Source organism: Balaenoptera physalus, assembly GCF_965194825.1.
Source record: "Balaenoptera physalus genome assembly, chromosome: 8".
NCBI lineage: Eukaryota > Metazoa > Chordata > Mammalia > Artiodactyla > Balaenopteridae > Balaenoptera > Balaenoptera physalus.
Genome location: NC_138887.1, coordinates 105,328,190 through 105,354,823, shown reverse-complemented (window position 1 = coordinate 105,354,823; position 26,634 = coordinate 105,328,190). Strand labels below are relative to the sequence as shown.

At 38.2% G+C, this 26,634-nt stretch overlaps 1 protein-coding gene across 8 annotated transcripts in view; it reads right to left on the bottom strand.

Annotated features, from left to right (window-relative positions):
• LRGUK (leucine rich repeats and guanylate kinase domain containing) overlaps positions 1-26,634 on the bottom strand; it is a 132,999-nt gene that overhangs the window by 5,499 nt on the left and 100,866 nt on the right. For 2 of the 8 annotated variants that reach the window (XM_082472888.1, XM_082472889.1), the window contains 4 exons: positions 15,771-15,913; positions 7,779-7,867; positions 5,811-5,930; positions 11-159 (listed from right to left, as the gene is read on the bottom strand). In XM_082472888.1, the coding sequence (XP_082329014.1) occupies positions 11-159; positions 5,811-5,930; positions 7,779-7,867; positions 15,771-15,913 (501 nt within the window). Of the gene's footprint in view, positions 1-10; positions 160-5,810; positions 7,868-15,770; positions 15,914-18,585; positions 21,209-26,634 lie in introns of those variants that run through there. The other 6 variants (XM_082472890.1, XR_014266817.1, XR_014266818.1 and 3 more) reach the window with 6 other exon arrangements.

Genomic DNA, 26,634 nt, shown 5'->3' with positions numbered 1-26,634 from the left:
TGACTCATACCTTTTAGGGGCTGATCCTCAATATCACCTATTGTTGATTCTGGGTGTGAATAAATTCTGTCTTCTGGAGGATGAAAAGGCAAGTCTTTTGACCATGGACAAGACTCAAATAATGCAGAGTATTTCATGGAATCACTGGAATCCATGCCACTGAAAAATGAAAAATGAATATACCTTTGAGGTGCAATACCATTAATGGCCATATGATCATTGGGTTATCTTTGTCAAATCATTCAGCAGTTTGCAAACATATCTCTGTTGAGCTAAAGTTTTCAATGATACATAGGTACCAAGACCTATTAGCAGCTGATATGTTAAGTACTGTATATATTAGCATAAGCTTCTCATCCATTATACAAAACATCACTGAATATTTTCTAAGAGCAAGGCATCCTGAGAGGTGCTGGAGTCTATAAAACAAGATGAGTCAGGCACGGATCCTAATTCCTAGGACTTCAGAATCCAGTGCAATTTATATAGGGCAGTCCCTGCTATTTCAAGGACAGAGAAAAATGAAAGCGTGTTAGAGAGCCTGATCTGGACCACACATTGGGCATACCTAAGGCTAGTTTTTTGTCCCCCTTTTTAGGACAAGGTTGGGGTGTGACCTGGGTGCCTGAAGTCTCTGCGTCTGGGCCAGTGGGCTTCCTACCGGTACGCTGCCCTCCTTTGGGCTCCACCTGCTTCCTGGCTTCCTCTGGGGGAAGCAGCTCCACCGAGGCGGAGCTCATCCTGCAGAAGGGAGCACTGTGAACAGCTGAGCTTTGTTCATGGCAAGATTAAACATTATTTCTTGTATTTATTAATTAGCTTTTGTGAACTATTTACCTCTTTTCTTCATTTCTCTTTTGAGGATCTGAATGTTTTCCATATCAATTTATGTGAATATATATGTTATATATATTATATATGGAATTGAATATATTATATATTGAATTACATATTATAAATTGAATATATAACATATAACATATATGAATATTATATTCAATATATTATATATGTTAGTTGTTACATATACTATATATCATATATAGTATATTATATAAGTTATTAATATATATTTTATATAGCTTCCTGTTTCCCTTTTTAATTTGTTTTGGACCTAGAGCAACTTAAAATGTTTATATAATCAAAATATATTCATCTTTTCTTCTGCGATTTTACTCATTTCTTTAAAAACATTTCATTAACACTTTAATCAGCCTACTAAATACATATAGTTAGAATTAAGTCATATAGAAGGGCTTAAAATAGAAAGTAACAGTGACCCCAATTTCATTCTCCAGAGAGCCAACCATTCTTAACTGTTTTTAGATATTCTGACAATAACCTTTTTACTTCTAAATAACATGTCACTGACTTTTATTGACTTGCCAGTTTTAAACATATCTTTGATAGAGATTTCTGCTATGATCAGAAAGGATTTAGCTCACTTAATAACCTCCCCCCATTTTTCTCCCCACAAACAGTTCTATCACTATTTTCAGTTCCTCCATCGGTCAGATCTACATCTTCATGTATCATATTTAAAAATCCCCATTTCTTGTTCCATCAACAGCAGATGATATATACTCACTTGCCATCTCCACCTCCTAAACTTTGTCATTGGAAATTTTTACTGTCAAAATTGATTGTATTAAGTTTTGTATTCATAGTTATGTCTTTTCATAATTTAGCTAAAGGTTGATTTAAAATGTTGAAAATCAATAGGTAATTGTCTACTGCAAAGCCTAGTAGTTGGCTATGATTATGCTTTCTTCTCTGTATCTCCAATGTAATGATTCCCATCTCAGCAAAGAAGTACGAGTCTAGGATCAAGTTCAAGTTGACCTCCACTTGTTCACATTCCACATTTAACTTCAGTTACAGCCTAGCAGTAGCAAAGGCTGATCCAAATTGGGTCTACTCAAGATAAAGCCTGTCATTTAAGTGAGGGTGTCCACATCTTATCAGGATGATGTTATGACTACCAGAGATGTAAAGGGTAGAAGCAAGTCTCAAGGAGGTGTTCCCAGGAGCTCTATCACTGGAAACACAGTCCAATTAGCGCTCTGGGCCTGTCCTTGACCCAGGATGAAATACAGTGGGTAGTGTAGGCATACTAAGGGGACACGTCCAATGTGTCTGAATGGCAAGCAGAGGCTGCAGGTCTTGGGCGGTAGTTCATGGCTGGAACCCAGAACCAGCGCTCCTGGAAAGCTTCCATATTGCTGAGCACGGACATGGGCTGCTCGCTGGACCTAAGCTTCCTATCAACTACAGCCAGGGCCAGGTGGCACCAACATTCCCAGGCAGACATACTCCAGGATGGGGCAGTCTCCCTGTGCCTATGGGCTCTGCTTAGAAGTTTTGACTACTGGTTATCAACTAGAGAAGTCTAATGGCTTGCTTGAAGGCAGGGGTACCTCTTACTAGATTGGACAGAGTTCTTGGGTCTGTCTTCCTGTTACTGGACAACAGCTTTTGGACCCCCTCAGAGAATGCTAGCCCCCTTCAGGCAGAACACCCATGCTCCTAGAAGACTTTGTTTCCCAATTTCTTGCTTCCACGTAAGGTAAGTGAGCGTGTCCAAGAAGCGCTTCCTAGAGAAGTATATAAACTGAGACCAGTACCACCAACATCTGGATTTTCCAGTCACTGAATAACTCTTTCCTCTACCCTTGCAGTGGAAAAGGGCCATGATTAACCCATGCTTGGGGTCTTCTCTCTAGAAGTATGACTAGACTGAGTCTTTTCCCCCTGAACACAGCCTTAGATGCATTTAGGTTTTACGGGTTACATCTTTTATTCCAAACTATAGAAGCATAAAGATGTTCTTCCTTCTTTTAGTAAAAAACAATAATCCATAGATTTTATGGCCAAATCTCTAAAGTGATATCAATAGAGTGTGTTGAAGGGAACTTAGAAAGAAAATGGCGCCAAAAATTTCACTGGGTTTTTAATATATATTTTATTTGCCTGCTAGCATTGCCGTAACAAAGTACCGAGGACTGAATGGTTGAAAGTCATTGTCTCACAATTCTGGAGTCTAAAAGCCCAAGATCAATGTCAGCAGGGTTGGTTCCTTCAGAGGCTGTGAGGGAGAGTCTGTTCCAGGTCTCTCTACTAGCTTCTCGTGTTTTGCTGGCAATCTTTGACCATCCTTGGCTTCTGCATCACCCAAGCTCCCTTGCTGTGTGTGTGTGTGTGTGTGTGTATGTGGACACCAATTATACTGGATTAAAGGTTCACCCTTCCCAAGTCTGACCTCATCTTAACTAAATGCATCTGTAATGACCCTACTTCCAAATAAGGTCACACACTGAGGTACTGGGATTAGGACTCCAATATGTACATTTGCGGGGAGTTGAATTATGTACACAATTCAACCCAAAATACATATGTTTTGGTCTCTTATTTTTGGAAAAGAATACCTCTTCATTTAAAACACACACCAAAAAAGGGATCACAGAGCAAGTTCTGCCTTTCAATTACTTTTCTTTTGTATCAAAGGAAGTATTAAGAGTAAATGAAAATGCTTTGAAAGTCAGGAGTCAAAAAGTGGCTGGGTTGAAAGGCACATGTGTTACCATGAGGGAAGGGTCAGACTTGAGTGAACGTCTGACCCACCCTTTTCACTGTGGGAACAGATGATAAATAAGCCCACCGCAGCCTAGTAGGCATTTTTTAATTTTTTTTTTTTAAATTCTGCTATGGACTGAATGTTTGTGTCCCTACCCTGCCCTGCCCAAATTTATATATTGGAATCCTAACCCCCAATGTGATGGTTGGTATAAGGAGGTGAGACATTTGAGAGGTAATTAGGTCAGGAGGTGAAGCCATCATGAATGTGATTAGTGCCCTTATAAGAAAAGACGAAAGACAGCTTGCTTCCTCTCTGTTTTCCACCATGTGGGGACATAGCAAGAAGCCAGCCATCTGCAAACCAGGAAGAGGACACCTCGTCAGAACCCGGCCACGCTGGCCCCCTGATCTCAGACTTCTCAGCCTCCAGAAGTGTGAGAAAGAACTGTCCGCTGGTTAAGCCACTCAGCCTACAGTAATTTGTTATAACAGCCTAAACTAAGATATTCTTTCTCTCACTGTACTCCTGTCAAGCTACCTAACTGTACTAAAAATCCAGAGTGTGAATAAATCCTTAGAGATCTACAGTTTCAACACTGTCATTATAATTCGTTAACTAACTATAATCTAGAGTCTCTAGTATCCAGTGAGATGTGCAGACTTGGGTGGCCATTTAGTGGGTCCTGTTGTTTTTCATCATCAAATTTATGAAAGGAAACCCAAAGTGTTACAATAATAAAACTCAGAAATAAAGGAAAGCATTACTCCTTTTTTAAATTGACATTCTCATTATGACACACATCACCCTCATAAAACATCTCTTTGCTGTGGCAGACTTTTAAAATTACATTTTATATTAATACTTCAAAAATTATAAAATGCTCATTGTTGAAAATATCGGGAAGAACAAAGAAAATAAAAATTGGCCACAATCCCACCACTAGAAGATAATAACTGATACTATTTTAGAATATATCTTTTTAGTGTTTTTTTTCTATACATACACATGAATATTTTTAAACCTATATTATGTTGGATATACATGTGCACCTGACTTTTAAAACACCATTTATATTATAAGCACTGATCTGTATTTAACTCTTTATAATTTATCTAAAATTTGTTTTAACATATAGAGTGATGTAAGAAACTTAATTGTATCTATAGGACCAATTTTTCCCATTTACTGAATATTTCATCAAATTCTCATGGATTTTTAATAATATTTTTAGGATATAAAAATAAAACATATATATCCTGTGAAGACGATTTAGAAGTTACAGAAAAAAAGATAAAGAAGAAAATAAAAATAACTGATAAATCTAGAGGAAGACCCACTGCTAATATTTTAGTTTGCTTGCTTCCAGTCACTTCTTGTCTATTTTGTTGCCAGGCATTCAGAGAGACCAAACCCACGGACCCCGTCTAAAGAGTTCTTTACTTGATTCTCTGTCACTGCTCTGGCCACAGATGATTGGATAAAGGATGGTTGCTTGACCTAAGGGCAACAAATCTATAGACCAGCCTGTTACCTATGAGGGCTCTGGCTAGAGATTCTACTCAAGAGTGGCACCCGTAGTAGATAGTGATTGACTCAACCAGCCAGATCTTTGCTTGGGAAGTGTGGATTCAAGACCTACAGAGACATAGTCAATGGTAGTGGCAGGCACAGCTGAAGTAGAAATGGAATGTAATAGAATACCCACAAAAGCCAAGCACTAAAATCAGTGGTGAAGGGTCTGATCTGGTCTATAAGGGGTTTAAATATCAAAAAGGGAGTTATTGAAAAGCTATTTGGTAGTTTATAGATTTAATGGAAAACTAGAGAACCAGGTTTTTAAACCTGGCAAGAGCAAAGGTAAGCTAGGTGCCAAGAACACAGCCAAGTTGCAATACAGGAAGAGACTGGTAGACACCATTGCTTGCGCTCCACAATGGATTCTTGATTCTTCCACCACTGGTGATTTGAATGATCTCTAACTGCCCCTGCATCAGTGTGTCACTCCCTCAAGTTTCAAAGTCCCAAAGAGAAGCTTCTTAGGTTCCAGTGAACCTAGGTTATAAGCCTGTGCCCTCCTCCCTAGAGGGCCAGGATCTATTCTATTCAAATTCCATGGTGGGAGTTGGGGCCCTGCTTCCCAGCTTTAGGAATTCCCTGAAGTCCAAGGATGAGTGCCACCATTTTAACTAACCAGCAGAAAATACCTTATTCTATCCAATAAAACTCAACTCACCTCTTTTCAGAAGGTCCAAAGGGAGTTTTAAAGTAATCTCCATAAAGCTCAAAACTTTTCTTTAGTTCTAAAGCTGTAAAATAACGTAGACTGTTGATGATGGGTGCTGGTACTAGACCCCTGAAATTGGAAATTTAAAAAAAATCCACAGAATTTTGTAATAATACCAAGCATACACACATGTAATACCTAAATACTGACCTTTACACGTCCCAAGTAAATGCATACGCCAATAAAACCTATTTGGAATAATGTAATATATACACTCATAAGCATTCACGTCAGAGCTTGTCTTAGACACTGGCATTATTACATTCTAATTTGTAGATTAAGCAAATTTGTATTTTTCTGAATATTCCTTATCAATTAAGACATTAATATAGGCAGATTTTCTTCCTACTGATTAGTACATATTCAATTGTAAACCCTCATTCATTTGTTATGTGAAGTCCAGCAATATATCAACTGCTATAAAAACTGAAATAGATATTTTCCAGTTTTGTTTATAATCTAATGCTTTGAAATAATTCCAGAATAAAATATTTATACAAATTCTAATATTGTACTTTCAACTGAACTCTAGCATAAAATATCTATTTTTCATCTATACTAGCCTGTTTCCCCAGAGTGACTTGAAAGAATCATTAACTATTTTTAGTGAATAAATCTTACTGCTATTCACTCTAGACTTGCTAAATAGAGTTGCTATGTGCAAAGTAGCCCGACTGCATATAAATGCATGAAAATTCAAAGCATCCTTCTGCCCTAGTATAACCCATTTGGAGCTCAGATTTAAAACAGCTTAGTGTCCACAGCGTTTCAATAGGCATGGCTGCTCTGCTGGTGAGAAGTCGCACAGGCCCCAGCTTTAGCTGCCCTGGGGGACAGTACCCATCTCCTGGCCACCACCCTCCCATCCCCCCAGTAGAACTTTGTATATTCCACACAGCCTGCCTTTTGAATCAGACTATCCAAAGATAGCTTACCAATGTGGAGAAAATTAATCACACTTTTTTTGCTATATAGCAGACAAAGACAAAACTTAATTTATATTGGTTAAAGATTTTTAACAGAGAGCTTAATATTGCAGACAATAAAGAGAAGTGAAATTGAAAAACATTTTTAAATGGCTTTTTTATTCTGCTTCCTCGACTCACCGCACTTTAAAAAGCTCTTTAAAACACTATAATTAAGGTCTTGTCAGTGCTCTTAGTGACTTTCTGAAAACAGGGATTTCACTTTATTACTCAAATTTTCCAAAAGGTCACACAGAAAAGAGAATTCAGAATACTGAAGCCTATAACATTCATGAGAAAATAAAACACAAACATTTCATAAACATCGTGGTTATTCATTTTGAGTAAATCTTAAAGTCTAAATGTGCCTCTTCACATGTAATAATTAATAGTACAATAATTATTATAGCCACTAATATCTATGAAGCCTCTACTATGCATCAGGAACTAAGTGAAACATTGCATATTAAGGACTAAGAATTCATGGCTTAATAAAGATAAAATGGTCCCCATCCTGATGGAATTTACAGTTTAATGTGGAAAGGAGACATTAAACAAATGATCCCACAAATCATTAACGACTATTTTTTGAGATTCATGAAGGACAAGTATAGGATATTCAACAGGATATAATTAACCTTCCATCATCAAAGCCTTGGCGAAGGCTGATACTTATATTCAAACACCACCAGAAATATCATTCTTTGCAGTCTTCAAAGACTGCAAAAAATCATCAGTTTCTAGTAGCTGTGAGTATATTGTGCTTTTAAAAATATATATAAATGAAAGGGAAATACAACTTCTAGAACTAGGTTTACTATTGAACCACTGGGTCCATTTTAGTACAAAGGTCCCTGTTTGTGTTGATGATTTAAGATTCATTTGGTATATTTGGATACTAAAAAATCAATCTAAAGATGCCCAGGTGTAAATAAATGTGATAAATCACTACCTTTGAAACAGGAATGTGTGATGAGGAGGTGTCTTTCCCATTAGGGCCTGCCGGGCTGTCTCATACTGTCTCGCCATAGACTCTCTTTCCTAGGCAAGAAATATGATTTAAAATTATATTGATGTTAAAAATATGTCAGATGATTAAAATAGCTATAATCATTGTCTTCTTTCTAGAGACTGTCAAATGTGTGGAAAGAAAAAGGGAAAAAACATAGGCCTAAAAAACAATATTTGTTCAGTGGAAAGAAAGAAAACTTTATAAATAAAATAGAAATATTTTTATGAAGACTAAAATTTAATACATAAACTTTATCTGACATTTAAATAATAATGCGGCAATTTTTTATTAAGATATCATGTTTATATATATATTTTTATCTTTCTAATGAGATTATCTCTCAAGGATACAGACTATTATTGTCTTTTTAGTTTTACCAGATCTTAGCACACCTAGTAACTAACTGATTGAATATATCCAACGATGTTAAGTATGATCCTGAAATAGGACAGATTGGGAGGTCTTCCTCCCGTGTTTCACCAACACCCCATCACCATCACTAAATACTTGGTGAGCATTTGATTATGGGGATACAAAGATACAAAAAACATAGTCTTGGGACTTCCCTGGTGGTCCAGTGGTACAGAATCCGCCTTCCAATGCAGGGGACGCGGGTTTGATCCCCGGCCAGGGAACTAAGATCCCACATGCCACAGGGCAACTAAGCCCGCGGGCCACGACTAGAGAGCCCTCATACCACAACTACTGAGCCTGTGTGCCTCAACAAGAGAGCCCACGTGCCACAACTACAGAGCCCACATGCTCTGGAGCCCGCACGCCACAACTAGAGACAGAAAACCCACACGCCACAACTAGAGAGAAGCCTGTGCGCCACAACAAAAAATCCCGCATGCTGCAACTAAGACCCGATGCAGCCAAAAAAAAAAAAAAAAAGAGAAAAGAAAGAAAAGAAAAAAAAAACCCACATAGTCTCTGCGTTCAAAAGGTTTATAATCTGGTGTCAAAAGGCAACTGAAAAGAGGAAAAAAACAAAGATAGCACATGTTGTTTTATAACTATACATGCTGTTGAGAAATTCTAGGTCAAGCTTTTGAAATTGTTCCTTAGACACATGACATGAGAGCTAACATGCAGACTCATTGAACACAGCCTCTCAGGTGGATATTTGATTGCCAAGACCACCTTACTGTTCCCCTGACCATTATCTCTGTGGTTCTGTGTAAGCATAATGAGGAGAAAATGTCTGCTGGGTAGGAGGGAGGGGATTTATAATGGGATAAGAAAGGAAGAAACAAACTCTACTTACATTTTACCACTTAAAAACTGTATTTTAAATAGCTCCATAAATACATCTAAATTGTCTCATATTACTATAAAAGTACTACCTATCAACTAAATCCACTGTCTTATTCTCATTTTGATTTGTTATTATTTTTCCCCCAAATCACTCTATACTAGTATATACACTTTGTATTGTGATTTTACTTTATACCATCCTTATTTTTTTCCTATATTGATCCTTGATCTAAATTATATCATGACTGGGAAGATGACAGTGGTAGTGGAAGCATAGTTTTTGGACCTTCCAGAATTTCCACATAAAAACAGATATAGCAACTAAATAGCAAAATGAAAACATATCAAACCTTTACAAGAAAACTAGGTGACAAGCTCCCCTCAAACCCCCCAATACAGGTGACAATAACCACAACACCTGCATGGTATCAGTGTCTATGTAAGAGGAAGCCAAAGAAAGCAACAGGGTGACTTAAAGACCTGAGAACAGGAGAGCCCCAAGATAGCTAAGTATTCACTAGGAAGCATAGCAGGACAATTTGGAAACCACGGCTGAAACATAGGAGGGGTTGTTTCCATTCTAATAGTAGGTAAGAATAAGGGGTCCACAGTAAGATCTGCAGGAGCTGGATCAACTGTGAATTCTTGAAACTAATCCACTAGGGCTCCCTTCTAAGACACAGTTTTACACTAAAAAAAAGCTGATGGGGGTGGAATAAAAATTAATTGGGAAAGAGCAAACAGAGACATAGGAAAGAGGAAATCTAGACCAAAGCGGGAGAGTGGAACAGAGCCAGGAAATCTCAGGAAGGAAACTGCCATATACCTTGACACTATTTGAAAAGACCACCTTCCTTCTAAATATTTGAGAAAATGAATTTCACATAAAAATGAGAAATTTTCCAGTCAAATCCAATGCAAAGTTATTATAAGAAATAAGAGGAAAAGGAGAATAACATCTCTGTACACAATGAAGGGGAAACAGATAAAATCTTTAATCTACTGTTTCAAAATAAACTAAAAGACATTAAGAAAATGACACAAAACACTAAGGGACAAATAAATTACAATTTTACAAACTCACAAATGAGGTGCTGGAACTCAGGAAAGAATTAGAATATGCGGGAAAAAGTCGCTTAGGAAATGAAAACTAAACTAGAAGAAATACAGGAGTGAATAAACACAACAAATAATGACTTAAGAGAAATAGAAAATGAAGGAAAAACTTTAACCTCAAAAAGAAATGAAGAAAGAGGTAAAAAGATTCAAGAGAAAATGACAAATATTTAAGATAGACAAAGAAGATCCAACATATCAACAATAAGAGATCTTGATAAAGTAAACCAAAACAAAGAAACAGGATAGATGATATAAACTACAATTCAAGTGTAAAGTGTAACAGACTGTTATCAACAGGCAAGAATGCAGGAAATATTTTTCCCACAGCCCTTTCTGTATCTAGCAGAGAATAAGCTTAGGCAATAAAACAACTAGAGAGACACTGACCTGAGGTCTAATGATGAGTATTAAGTATGAAGGTATTTGATAACTAAGACAAAATGAGAGTTAAAAGGGAGAGAGGATATGAGGGCATGCTCTGATAGTATAGCTGTAACATAATCACAAACAATGGCGGGAGGAACATTTGTAAAAAAACTTTTATAAACTGTTTTCAGTTTTTATAATGGGTGCTGGTAGTATTTAGTATTGTTATTCTGAGACTCTTCTGTGTGTAATGTGGTTAAAAGAAACGAGAAATTTAGTAAGATACTATAATTCTATCATCGCCTCTATCTTTGAGAAGCAGGACTCTCAGTGTGGAGAAAAGAAAAAATATGTAACAGAGAAGGCGTTAAGTAAAAATCCTGAAGTCTTGAATCCAAACTGGAAATATTAACTTGAACTCATGAAATATTTTATCTATCCACAGACTAGGCCTAGAAACAATGGCCACCCCAAGAGCAATGAGCATTCCTAGCAACCATGATGTGTTCTTTCTTGTACAACCATCTCCCACTTGAAGAAACCAAGACTTCTTGGACAAAAGACTCATTCCAGGTCTAGGACAGGTAATGAACAAAAGAGCATAGAATATCTTGTCATACCAACCAGCAAGATGGGTCATGTTAAAAGGACACAGGTGTCAACCTGCAGAAGCTCTAGCTGGCCAAAGGTAGAATAATTTGAGTTTTGATAAGGATAAGAAATGCAGTGGGTGGATAGCCTTCAATATGCCCAAATCAAAATCATAATGATTACAAATGATATTTAAAAATTAGTTGGTCACCTTCAGAGAATAACAGGAAACCAATTCATTATCTTGAAAAAGGCACTTGGACTGCTGATCCTACATGAACTGTACCACTTGGTAACTAGGTGGCAGATAAGAGAAGTATCTCTTTATAGTGTTATTCCAGCTAATAAATATAGTGTTGAACACCATGCCCTGAAAAATGTACTGAGGAAAAGAAAGCACTTTTCTTTTGGAGTCGAAATAGACACTTCTAAGCTGTGTAATCTTAGACAAGCTCCCTGAGCTGACCTGCCTCACAGCAGTGAAAGAAAATAGTGCTTAGTAGACGTAGGGCCCAATATTTTGTCATTACAGGTCCACTTTCTCACTGGACTTCATATCTTTGGATGCTTTTTGGATTGCACTGGCCTTATCTGCCACACACATACATTCACTAAATTGGCTTTGAATGAATTGGTCATTCAGCAATTTGTTTTCTAGAAAATTGGCTTTCAGTAACTTGGCCTGCCTCAGGAGTAAGGCTGTCCCCTAAGGAGATCGGAGGAGCTGGTTGGAGAAACTGATACAATTGAAGTTCTGAAAATAAAGCTTCTCCTAGAAGGCAAAGATCTACTCACGATACTTCCACAGCAAAAAATCTTCACACAAACACACACATAAATATACACTTACCCAACAAGTTATGACATGTGGCTATGTGACTACCCAGGAATAGGGCTGGTTTTCAGAAGACACACACAAAAGCAGCTCCGTTATTTTGTAATCACACCTTGACATGCACGTAGTGACAAACCACACACAAGGAAAGAGTAGAATATTAGAATAGAGGGGGTAAATTGAAAGACCTCACATACGCAGTGAGTTTAAGGTAGGTTTCAGGAAGAATGCAGTGTTCAACATAAGTGGAAAGGGTGCTTTTGAAAGAAACAGGACCAAAAAAAGCATTGACAATGGGAATTCCTATTTAGTCCATCACTGTCAAATGGCTCTCTTGATAGTTTCTACAGGTAAATATGAACACATTAAATCTACAGTTAAGACCCCAAAAAAGCACAAACATTTCTATCTTTTTTTTTTTCTGGAAGATTTATGATATAGGTTTTTGACAGAGATAGTTGCAATTACTTTCCTCAATCCACCATAAAGTTCCAAAAATACCTAGGGATTTATGTTGGGAAAGTAAATGAATAACAACATCTCCTAAGGGTTGCAATAAGGGGTACATGAGATAATTTACACAAAAGCCCTTCCCAAGTTATAAGTGACGTATAAAGGTTATTTATGGCCTCCAATATAATCATAGTATCTCGTTAAAGCTTCTGTGGTGATGATCTTAAGAAGGTTTTGCTCATTTTGCAGCATTATAATGGCTAGGCAAGAGGTTAATAACTTACGAAATATCTTAAAATTTGATAAATACTTAAAATTTCAAAATAGCATTGAATTCATAATCTTTACAAGAAAACGAGGTACTAAAAATAGTCTTAGGCAAGTTCACCCCATATATATGACAGTGGCAATTAAGTACTACCTTTGCTCTAATTTTTGAGGGGTGAATCTGTTGGTTCTTGGGGGATTTGATTTGCTTTTCTATGAAACTACTCTATTACATTACTTCTCCACCAGTACTGGCAGGCAAAATTACCAGAAGCTCAGGCTGCAAGGGGTTTGAGCGCCGTTGCCATCATGGATGAGAAACTGCCCACCCTCTAACACAGGACACAGTAGATTTCTACACTAGGCTCTAGATACCCTGGATTATGGGGGCCGAACAGTTTCTCAGGGAGGTGACTACAGGTAAGGAGTGACACTGGACATGTCAAAATTTCATGAGAATTTTTGACAACACGTGGTCCACATACCTGCTCCCCTCCCGCCACCAAGGTGGCCCCTCTACTCTCGCATTGCCTTTTTATCATACCCTCCACTCTCCAGTTACCCCATACTGTTCATTAGTTTTATATTGAGATGTTGGAGATGAATTACAGCTGAGAACCCACTGTGTGTGTGTTGTGTGTGTGTTTTTCATCTGTTCCTCTGTTCTTGCTCCTGGGTACCTGAGTGCCCTTGACCACAGAAAAGCTATCTTTAGGGACTTCCCTGGAGGTCCAGTGGTTAAGACTTCACCTTCCAATGCAGGGAGTGTGGGTTCAATCCCTGGTTTGGGAGCTAAGATCCCACATGCCTCGCAGCCAAAAAAACCAAAACATAAAACAGAAGCAATATTGTAACAAATTCAATACTTTGAAAAAAATGGTCCACATAAAATAAAATCTTAAAAAAAAAAAAAGAAAAGCTATCTTTAATTAGGCCTGAAAATTTTCTAACAGGTAATATTCAGATTTGTCATATTTAAATAAATCATGGATACCCACTAACAGGCAGAGGGTGTGACTCAACGGTGTGTTTCTCATCAGTGTGTATGATGTTGTGCGGCAGGACAGTCTAACTGGGACATGAGCTGGCTCTGGTTGTCAAGACACAGACTTATCATTAAAGAATAAAGGTGGCCAAGGATGTGTGCTCTGGAGTTTTTACAGTCTGGATATGCCATGTCCTGGGAGATTAAAAAAAGACCTTATATTTGAAAGTCTAAGCTCCAAGAAGCCTAAAGCTGTACAGGACAGCAGGTGCAGAGAGGAAGTGGTAGACTGACTTGAAAAGAGCTGGGTTTCCCAGGACTGCAAGGACAGAGGCTGACGGGCTCCTCATGTCGAGTGCACTCCCAGGGTGTGGCGAGATCTTGGGGGTCGGCACTGGGTGAACATACGAGCATGAAAGGATCTGGAGAATACCAGAGCCCCTGGCTCAGAAAGGAACTCAGGGTTTCAGACAAGGAACATCCCCATGGTAATCATGATAGTCTGGAGACCAGAGGCCCTTCCCTAAGTTTCTAGGATGACATAAACCTCAGGATTCTTGAACTTAATCCAAAGAATGGGAGTGATCCCCATTCCTAATGATTGATGTTTGATTTCCCACAGATCCTGGTAGGTGGGAACAATTCCAGATTTAATTTATTTTGGATAAATAAATAGGACATTTCCAGTACTCCAGTATCATGATACAAATTTATATTATTCTTAGATGTTTAGAGTGCACCCATCCCCTGCTGCTTCTAAGAAGCCAGAATCTGTACCAAGTGGCCCTGCCTTTTGCCCTGCCACAGGTGACAGGACAAGCAGTTTAATTTGATCTGTGTGGTATGGCTTAAAAAGTCCAGCTGTGCCAATTAGATTGTTTTGCCTTCCACAGTATGAATTAAAGAGACAGAGAGAAGTGGCCAGGAATTGTGGGCATAGAGCCACAGGCAGAGAGCCATGGTGAGTCAGGGCTGGCACGCATGCAAATGAGTTCAAATTATGTGGGAGGGAAGCTGAGTGAGTGTAGGAGGCCAGCCAGGAGAGAGAGGACAACAGAGCACGGGAAAAAGAGAAGCAGAGATGAGAGGAACTTGATGCCTTTGGGATGCACTTTCCAATCTGGTTCCTGTGAGATCTGTACTTCATTCGTGCTCACGATGCACTGTGAATCCACTCATCATATTTTTTTAAATAATGGAACTACCTCTTACTTAAGCTGACTTTAATGGGTATCTGTTCCTTGTACTTCAAACATCCCATTCTTATGACTTAATCAGAGCAGAATGTATAGCTATGCCCTTGTACACCACGGCCCTAGACTTTTCATCTGAAGTAACCAGTCTGATTCTTGTGACCACTGCCTATGGTTCTGACTTAAGAAGACAATGTGATTATTTGCTTAGAACAGGCAAGGCTTAGGGAAACACGACCAAGGAGTTGACAACCAAATCGGAAGTTCTGTCGCTTCTGAGGCCAATGGCAACGATTTAGGTCTCTGTATTCCCAGACCATCACAGAAAAACCATCACAAACAGAAAAGAGCATGACCTAATATGGAGGTAGGGCCAACTTCCGCATATCCTGACTTCTCTGAGTTCTCAAAGAACGGGATCCGAAATACGTCATAGGATGGGTCTAAGTACTGCAAGGTTATAAGACATGGACCCTTTGAGTGGACCCACTTTGAAGCCTCAGCACAAGAATACTCAAAATTATATCCCAACAGTAAAGCAAGTTTTCCCTTGAAATACATATTCTACAGCATTAATTCTATGTAGTTCTTTTCTATGCTTGTTAAATAGGAGAACTGAGTGTCAGAACTTCCACTAGGAGCCTGGGGGAAAGGTACTCAAAAAAATCTACACTGTATACTCTGTTTTTAGATCCCATGCCTATTCTTAGAGGTGTAGAAAGAGGGGTAAAAAACTTGTCTTCAGCTGACACCAGTCAGAGGACAGTTTTGGTGAAACTTATTAGTCTTGAAATATCCAATGCCCTTTTTGTCTGACTTTTGTAATGCTCAGTTACAGCTTCCCTCACCCCTCTATCCCTTCTTACCGCTGGCATGTTTTTGCCTGAAAGTTTGGCCCATAATTTCACAAAGTAGTTTCTGTCTGCAAAATCCAGGGACTCAAACTCACTCGAAGCTCTAAACTTCTTAGAAGTCTTTTCAGGTTTCAGCTGAGGTTTCTTAATATCTGCTAGGGAAAAAAGTAAAGTTTAAAATAAAAGGCATAAAATTGGATAAAGCAACTTTCTGAAGTAAGAGAATGTTTTATATCTGGATTTGCCCAAACACAACAAAGTGTATACTTAAAGTCTGTGCATTTCAACTTGAAAGTAAGATAACTAAAAATTTATGTCTCAGAACACGATAAAAATAACAATTATTATTGAAAATTATAAAGTCAGCCTGCAGCACCTAGTAGACATGTCCTGGGAGTACCCTTAGTGTTCAAATAATACAGACTTATGAATGGAATTAAAGGAAGTAAAACTTGACAAAAACAATGGCTTACAGATACTTAAGTGAAAAGTCCCCTTTATAATTACTTTCCATTTGACAAAATTGTCCTAAAAGGCTAAAATCATCATCATCATCATGATGCAACACTAAGAAAAAACTTTTTAAAAGAATGGAGTGGATGATGAGGTCACTATTTAACAGAATTTACACATAAATACTGTCTAATGTTCCCTGTAAAACATCAGAATGTCCAGAGGCCTAGAATATAAAGAATCTATATTTCTATCACTGCTCATGTATAGCGGGCCCAGTTGTACATACCTTTGGATTTATTAGGAACATCAACACTTTCAGTATTGCTATAAAAATGCCAAAATAAATAATCTCCACATGTACACTAGCCAATATGGCTGACTGAGCAGATGTGGGAAGCTATCCCCACCCAAGACAAAATAAATAGTGGATAATATATAACAGAAATTTGTTTTTATCACATAGCAAAACTGAAAGCAGGCAAGAAAAATTTCCAGGTGCTGGAAGTGAAGTGAAGATTCCAAGTCAGAGGAGTGGAAATTGATGCCAAGAGGTCAGAGTGCCTCAGGGGCTGAGGTTTCTGGCCTGAGAGGCGAGGCCAGTCCCTGTGTGCTTAATGTACGAGACCTGTGCTATTAGGCAAGAAGTTGGAAAGGGAGTGTCTGGAAATCTCAGCCCACAGACCTCAGGACTTAGCCTGGGCACAGTCTCACCTGGACTGAGGGTGGAGACACCTGTGGGAAATCAGACCTCTACTCCTGGGCTGTGTGCTGGTATGAAATCTGAAATTGAACTCCTACCAAATTGTGTGGCAATCTCCAGCTGATAAAAAGATGGTAAAAGCTGGACTTCCCTGGTGGTCCAGTGGGTAAGAATCCAGCTGCCACTGCAGGGGGCATGGGTTCAATTCCTGGTTCGGGAAGATCCCACATGCTGTGGAGCAACTAAGCCCACGCGCCACAACTACTGAAGCCCGCATGCTCTAGAGCCTGCAAGCTGCAACTACTGAGCCTGTGCACCACAACTACTGAAGCCCGCACACTCTAGAGCTTGTGTGCCACAACTACTGAGCCCGCGCACCACGACTTCTGAAGCCTGCACACTCTAGAGCCTGCGCACCACAATTACTGAACCCATGCACCGCAACTACTGAAGCCCACATGCTCTAGGGCCCGTGTGCCACGACTACTGAGCCCGTGTGCTGCAACTACCGAAGCCCACGCACCCAGAGCCTGTGCTCCGCAACAAGAGAAGCCACCGCAATGAGAAGCCCGTGCACCTCAACAAAGAGTAGCCCCCGCTTGCCGTAACTAGAGAAAGCCTGCATGCAGCAACGAAGACCCAGCACAGTCATAAACAAATAAATTAAAAAAAAAAAAAAGTAGGTAAAAGGTGTTGCAGACAAGTAAAAGTATTGAACCATGGTAGGGAAGCCTAAAGCTCCACAACCCAGCACCAGTCTTGAGAGAGGGGGAGAGACTCAGAAGATGCAACAAATGGGCAAATCCACAGTCAAGGAATTCCAGGTGATAGAGCATTCTGGAAAGGAACATTGAAGTAATTATGTTCATAACAATCACAGAGATAATAGGACACAATTATTATGTGGAAACATACTCTGCTAAATCTTCATAATGGAAAAGCCATTCAACCCGTATCGGTTGAGCACCTACTATGTGCCAGACAGCACTCTGGGTGTTGGGATAGAGCAGTAAATAAAATGTCCTTGAGCTGTGGGACTTACATTCTAATGTTGGAGACAGACAATAACACCAGATAATGTCAGGTAGTAGTGATTAAGTGCGATGAAGGACCAGGCAGGCAGATAAGGAGACAGAGTGAGAGACAGCATGATGGTCAAAGGAAGTCCTCCCTAAGATGGTGACATCTGCACAGTGATCTAAAGTCATAAAGAAGGAAGGCATTCAAATATCTGGGGCAAAAGCATATCAAGCAGAGAGAGTGGCTTGGTATAAAGACCCAGAAGCATGCTTAACACAACTGAATTACAGTAAAGAATTCAGCATGGCTGAAACAAGGCAAACAAACTAACAACCAAAAAAGAAATGGAAGGGCTGAATCTTATGCTCATTAAAAAACAAACAAACAAACAAAACCAAAACACTTGTCCTCTTGATGGGACTCTAAGAACAGAGCATTGTGAAAAACACCAGATGAATTTGAAAAAAAAGATGAAATTTAAAGAAATAGAAGCTATATTTATATAATTTCCATAGAAATGACCCTCTCTCTATATAGAAGCTTATTTAAAATATAGTATATATTTGTGTCAGGGTTCCTTCTTCCAGCTTTCTCAGACGTAAGCCAAATGTACTATGATGTAAACAAACCAAGTTCTATCTGATGATACAATGCAGCTGTAATTCAACAGTTTAATGTCTTAATGGTTTCTTAGCAACAAAACAATTTGGGTAAAAATAATGTGTTTAGATTACTATTAAACTACATTGTAATGCTACCACTTTAGGGACTCGGACTCCTATAATAAAGAGTTTCATACAGTTCTTAATATAGTTTCAAATGTCTTAGTACATTAATGAACAAGAGATCTTCTCAATTAAAAAAAACCCACAATTACCAGTGTTATAATACCCTGCAACGAAGTTTCTTAAAGTGATCTTATTCGAAGTATCTAAAAGTCAACCTTGAGGCAACATTAAATTATATATATGTTACCATACAGTCCACAAAAATTACCAAGTTCTTCAGTATATAAGCTAGTTACATTTACTTAAACACCTACAATGAAGCGTAAGTGAATTTAATGATGTATGACAGATTTTCAAGTTATTTTATGGATTGGTGTCATTACCAAATGTAAGAAAATATAAATGAAATATCTGGAACAACCAGAACTACATCTCAAATTAATTCAAAATAACTTAGACCTTTTGTTTAGAATTATATCCCTTTGCAGTCAAGTGAATTAAAATAATATTCGTATAAAACATTTTAAAAGAATAACCACAGAATCCAACCAAAATAACAAATGCAGTAGAAGCCATGCACCTAAGATAAAACATTTGTGTATATTTCATAACACATTATGACACAGACTATATAGGGCCCTTTACTGCAAAAAAGAAAGGAGAAAACAAAAGATGCTGATGATCTGATATGATAGGCACACAGCCATTTCAATAACTAGTAATAAGATTAGAATTTGGGGGTCAGATTGTGCATATTTTGAAAAACAAAAACTCCTATTTTGATAACCAATTTTTCTACAGCAGTAAGATTACTTGTATAGCAAAGCAACTAAGTCAGTCTCCTGTCTAAAAACATGAGACCAAATTAATATTTAAATAAAACTTTGCCAAAAAAAAAAAAAAAATCAGCACCAGCGTTTGTCTCTCTTTGAAAACACTTGGAAATGTATGACTTGGAAGTAAGCTTTAATTTTCATACAAAAGTTCTCAGATAGCCAGAATCATTCACTTTTCCCCACTCAAATGGGGCTTAAAAAACATGTTTATTTTGGTAGTAGTGCGGTTTTTTTAAATTAGCAAGAGTAATTTATACTACCATGATTAAATACATATACATATATAAAATGTAAATCGCTATAAAAATCCCTGTAAAAGTCTCAATACGGAAATATGTAACCATAAAAAGCAAATTAAAGCATAATGATCTGCTACACAATTTAAAATATTTATTTATTTTTAATAGGATAGCTACATAATTCGCAGTAAGGGAAACGCTCAATTCATTAGAAAGTATTATCACAAAACTGAAGGTGCCAAAAGAAGCCATTTTTTCCAGGACAGAATTAAATCTTATAAGTCTTGACTATCTGTGCTTCTGAGAAAGGAATAATGGCAACTAGAAAAATAATCATTTCACATAATATCCATAATAATTTTCCATAGCAAAATAAGCTTTTATAGTAGAAAGCTATCATATAGTAATAATGTTCATGCTATACATGATAAAATGAATGCACATACTGAACTATTCTAACAGTAAAGTGTTATATTCTTGAGTGTCCGATCAAAGGAATAATCAGCTATTTAAACAGAGAACAGATTCTACATCAGGACAAAGGAAGCATGTGAATGTGCCTTCTCACACAGAAAGAATGAGGTACAAAAAGAATGCTTTTTTCCATTGAACTTCATACTTTGAAATGTCTTCAGTAGAGCTGAACTAATGGGTTAAATATTTGGACACTGTATAGAGGATGTCCTAAATAAAACATATAACAATAGTACCCTGAATTTCAGGGTTTTTTTCAAATGAATGAGTTTATCATGAAGTAGTTAACTGACACTTTGAAGGAGAGAGGATGTAGGACAGATAAATTTCAAGAGTGGAAACTTGATGCATAAGATCTGGATGTGTACAGAATTTGGGATAAGGAGAGGAGAAGGAAAGGGTAGCTATGGCTGACAGAAATAGGACAGAAACCTTCAAGGAGCTAGAACACAAACTAAAGGCTTCCTCTCCTTTGAGCAGTACATTTGATAACTAAATTTCTGATGTGACTTCCACCCAACCCTACAGCCCCACCTCTGCTAAGTGTAGTTTTCGTTTGCAAGAGCTCATCCTTCAAGAACAACATTTTCAAAGATGTTGTTTCATTGGTCACTTCTCAAGCAAAGACATTTTTTGTCTTTCTTCCCTTTGCTATCTTTGTCCTTGGAAACCAAGGGTCTTTAGATCTGGTAGCATGTAGAAGCCAGTCTCTGTTTCAACCTACCACAAAAAGAAAACAAAATGCCAGCTATCTGGTAGTTTATTCCTGAGTCAAGTAACTTGATGGCATTTACCATTTAACCAAGATGAAACACAGAATGTAAATGCCTTTGATATTATCAATGACACAATAACAATAAAAATAATAGATAACACTTACTGAGCATACTATGTTCTAGGTGCTATTACAAGTCTCTTCCATGTGTATCACATGTCAATTTCATAATCACCTCGGAACTGATGTCTCCTCACTCAGTTCTCCAAGTGGTAATGCTACCTGTGAACGTGCGTGAAAGAATCTCTTGATCTCAGTAACATTTTCCTGAACTGCAATTTCTTTCCAATATAATCCTAATTCTGTTTAAGGCCCTTTATTCAATTAAGGTTGTCAAAATTTTTAAAGGATTTTCAGAGAAGACCACACCATTTGCCAAGTATTTCCACCCAGTTTGAACTATGTTGTCCTCTCCAATTAAGGATAAAATGCTACTGGGACTTCCCTGGCATCCAGTGGTTGGGACTTCGCCTTCCAAAGCAGCGGGCTGTGCAGGTTTGATTCCTGGTCAAGGAGCTGAGATCCCACACGCCTTGTGGCCAAGGAACCAAGACATAAAGCAGAAGCGATGTTGTAACAAATTCAATAAAGACTTTAAAAATGGTGCACATCAACTACAAACAAACAAAAATCTTGGGAAAAAAAAAAAAAAGGATAAAATGCTATTTAAAAAACTTTTTTTACTGCTTACATGTTAATGCTAACAAACACTCATATAAGTACTTACTATGTGCCAGACCTTGTTCTGGGTGTTTTTCAATATATTAACTCATTTAATCCTCACAATAATCTTGAGGCAGGTACTACTATTATCTCCATTTTATAGTACATGAGACCTTTGTAAACTGCTCAAGGTCACACAGCTAGATTGTACTGGAACTGGAATTTCCAATGATCATTTTGACTCAGTGTTATCTGAAATCATGAATTTCTAAAGTTACAAACTTTTTAAAAAAGGTCTCCAGCTTTTGCTAATCAGGACTGCTCTCTCATCATCACCTTTGAGATGAAAGATTTGGTGGTCTAACATTATTTATCATCAACACAAAGAAATAGCCTCTTCTTATTCTCTTTTCTGAATGCCTGGTCACTAAAGAAATGTGATTTCTAGAATGATGTCTTTAAATTCATTTATGGACAGACTGTGATTTGGAGGAAGCTTTATAGTAATGAGGTGATTTTCAGTGTTGTCGTGGAACAAAAGGAAAGGGAACCAGCTAAGGACTTAGTGCTTAAAACACTATCGATCAAGATTGGTTTTTTTAGCTTTACATAAGAACTTTATACTGTGCATAAAAAATTTCAATATACCTTATCCAGAGTCCTAACACTGACAAAGAGCATAACTGCTAATACACTGAATCCTTCTATAGTCACAGAAAATAATTCAGTATAAATCATGCCAATCCATCCCACCTCACTTGAAGGCAACCTGAGCAGGGTAGTATCTGGTCAGTAGACCTCTAAGAACAGAACTATAGCAAAGCTCCAGAGCACTCAGTACAGGATTTTTCAAAAACTGCAGGCTGCAGACTAAATTGTGAAATCAATTTAATAGGTCATGACCAGAGTGTTAAAGAATTAAGATTGAATAGTATAGAAAGTATCAGAGTTTATCACCACAGTGAAGGTATTTCATTATACCTTTGTTTCCTATGCGTGTAGGTCATGATATTATGAGCTGTATCCCTAGTTACGGGTTTTGGACTAGAAAGTTTGAAAGCCACTGATCTAATGAGTACTAACTCTGCAATTTTCTAGTACTAGGCTCTCTATTTAATAAAATAGGCTGCTGGGTTCTTCAGAGCCAGCCAGTAGAGCTAGTTGTAGTGAACAGATCACAGATTATAAAAGGAACCTTAAGTTTCAGCCAGTCCAACTAATCTACCCAACCTAAGGAGACTTTCTGTGAGATTCCCATCACAGAGCATCTAAGTTATGGAGAGAGCCAATCTGCTCCTCTGTACATGACTCTGACTCCTAGAAAGTTCTCATTAAGCCAAATCGAAATAGAATATTAGGGTGCTGCTTTCACAGGACAGCTTTTCATGTGTGGGAATTTACTTCTATATAACTTTTTCTGAATAAACACAGGCTTGTTGTAGAAAATTTACAAAATACTAAAAAGCATAAAAGAGAAAATAAAGGTTACCCATAATCCAACAACCCAGAGCTGACAACTGGAACCATACTAGCTGTACCTCCTTAACCTGCTTTCTTCTTAAGTAACAAATATTTTCCTCTTCCAAAATTCTACAACATGATTATAATGGCAACATACAGCTGAACCAGAACTTTTGGCCCATAACTTATTTTTGAAATCCCATTAGCTGGCTTAATTATTTCCAGGTTTTATTACAAAGACATTAATATGAACACCCTTGTACATACCTTATTTCCTTATAATTCTTGGATTAGAATTGCTAGGTTAAAGACATGCAATATTTGAAGGCTTTGACAGGTACGGTTAAGCTGTCCCCAGAAAAGTTGTGCCCATTTACCTTCTCAATGATGACAGAGAAAGTGCGTTGACCCTCAGCCTCACCAAGAATAGGCATTTGTTTTCCATCTTTGCCACTTTGGTACCCAAAAAAGTCTATTCTGTTTTGATTTACAGTGATAGTGAAACTTAAATACTTTTTGACGCATTTTTTGGCCATTTTTATTTCCCCTTTTGTAAATTACTACCAAATTACCCTTTGTCCAATTATCTTTTGAGGTTGAAAAGAATTGATTTAGCTCCTTAAATATTTGAAGAAGGCTCTTGCACCCAGTGGAGGTATCCTCTCTGTTGATTTGAATACTAAATGCCAGACTTCTTTTAAAAAGCTGAAGATTGTATTAGCTAACAGAATGACTATAAAGTCCACAGCGTTCTTTTTTTTTTTTCCCATAAAGATCACTTTGCTGAGGAACATAGCATATGAAAGTGATATGAACTTTGTTTGTAAATGTAGATGGAAAATGACAATTTTTAAATATTTATATTCTACAATTAAAAAGCAGAAGTTCCCCTTATACCGAGAAAATCAATAATAGCTGTTAAAAACCTCTCACCAAGGGAGGAGCTGGTAATCTTTTCTATTCCTTTCCTTGAACAACAAATAAAATGTCCAGCTGCGCTGAATCTGAGATGTTTATACGACCAAAACACAAACACGACCCTGACACCATCATGGACCCCAGGGAAGGGCGCTAGAACTTCTTCCAAGTCAAAAGAAGGGAAATTTGGCATCTCACTATGCATTAGAACCCTAATGAAAATGCAGCCCCAAATGCCTTAAGGAGCTTCAGAAATAGCTGCCCGAGAAGGAGACCAAGGAAATTTCTAAAGTTTTTCACCTAAGTGAGGTACTAGTGCCTCTAAAATGCCCCATACACAGGTCATAAAAGTGGGTGGGTATCCTGATTTTCCTCCTCTCTTTCACAGTCTGCACTCCCCCTACATACAGTCCAAATATCTTGAATCTGCCCCTTCCTGCCACAATGCCTTATTTCAGCCCCTCACCATCCTGTCAGGACTAATGCAATAGCTTCCCAGCATTCCTCCTGCCATCTAAATTGCCCTCCTTAAAGTGATCCTCTACGTTGACTCGAAACAGATACCTCTAAGACAAAAAAAAATTTCACCATTCAATGGCTCCCCATTGTCAGAAGATCAAGTTTCCAATCTCATTAGCACAGCACAATGTGCCTTTTGGAGCTACGTATACCTATAGCTCTCCTGACGTTTTGGTCCAGAAGATGCTACGCCCGCTCTTCCCTCCACGCTTAGGCATATGCTGTTCCCTCTTCTGAGACCTTCCCTTCTCTCCCATCAGTCTGCTGACTGCTCTGCAACCTTGAGGACTTGGCTGAAAGGAGGACTTCCTCTTGGAAGTGTTTTCTGATCCAGTTCTCACATCCCAGCCTGAATTCAGTGTCCTTTCTTAGTATTCTTAGGACTTTCTGGAAAAGCTAATAACTGAGTTTCCTTCTCCGTTTGATGCTAAACCTGTCCTCGCATGCTGTGGGGCCTCCAGCTGCCCTGATCACATGGTGTTGTAATGAACCCTCCTATCCATCTCCCTTGATAAGAGAGCTCCTTGAAGTGCCCTCACCATCTTACTCTATGCAGAAACTATCACAGTGTCTGGCATATATGAAGTACTCAATCAATGCTTGTTGGGGGACTTGAACTAACTTAAGAAAAATAAGTTATGAGATGCCAAAAAATTCACCTTATTCATTTCATCTTGGACAAACCAGATAAATCAGAGGGTAATTATTAGTATAACATAGGCTCTTCATTATACAGGAAGAGTCCTGCATCCTGGATTGTAAAAATATCAATTTCCTCTACTGCACTTGAAATAACACTTGACATACACACAATTTTCGTGGACACATGCTCTTTGTGTAAGATAAGACACATTTATACAGGCATGTAGTCATCAGTTACATTTTTAAAATACAGGATGCCAAACACAGCTTAACATGTACACATAGTAAGTACTCAATAAATATCTTGTAAATTCTTAAGAGTCGAATATTAAACTGGTTGCTTTGCTTACGGTTATTCTCTTTTATGTGCATGCTAGGGTTCACAGGATTGAACCCAATGAGTATATCTAAATGTGCCCTGTCCCCAGCCAGAGTAAATTGGCTGCGGAATGAGCATCTGACCCACGCTGGGCCAATCAGTGTCTTCCCCTGCATATAATTTTTTAAACCTTAGGACCAAGGAGCATGTGAGTTAATCCCTTTCTGGTAGTGGGAGGTGCCAGACGTAAAACCAAATGTAAAATTTAAGAGCTACTGACGGTCATATTCCCTGCCATGTGCAGAAACTGATATATAGTCATTTATATCATAGAGATGAAGCCAGCACGGAGAAAAAAACAGAGATGAGAAACGCTAAGAGTCCTGGAGATGACAAGATTCTAGGAGATGACAAGGGTCCAGGAGATGACGAAAATACTGGCGATGATGACAGTTCTGGTTGTGTTCAGAGATGGTCCCCAATCTCTCCGAGGTTCTGCTGCCCCTCTGCCCTCCCCAGAGTTTGGTTGTGTGACATACTCCCCTCCCTTCTAAAAGATTCACATAAGCTGGCTCAGGTTGGATTCCTGTCACTTGCCAGCAAAAGAATCCTGATGGTATGAAGAGATAAATAAAAAACGGATTCGCCTCAGTTTTCTCCCTACTAATTCTTTTAACCAGCTGGTTTGGCATAACGAAGGCATGAGCTAATTTACATGAGGTTCCCGTTCAAAGAGAGAAGGAAGGTGTCCATTTCAAACAAAGTAAGTTTCAGGCAGTATAAGCCAATGCAAATCGGAAGCCCTCGATCACTTGTCATGGGTGTAAAAAACCTGTCCTCTTCCCACAAATTAACTGTGGGTTTGGAATGTTTGTGGGTGAGACCAAGACCCAGAAACCCAGAGACCAAGACCCAGAAAGGATTCCTTTCTCAGAGTTCTTTTTGCTTCTGGACCCCTCGATAACGCAAGAAGCATGAGAGAATTTTCTAATCTAAAAGTGAATTTTCCTAATGAATAAAAGAAAGCTTAATGGCAATTCAGCACTGCTTCAGCCAGAGCCTGAAGTCATGTTGGAATTTGTCCAAGTCTGGACACAAAGCCTCCTTGCTGGCACCAACCTTTCAG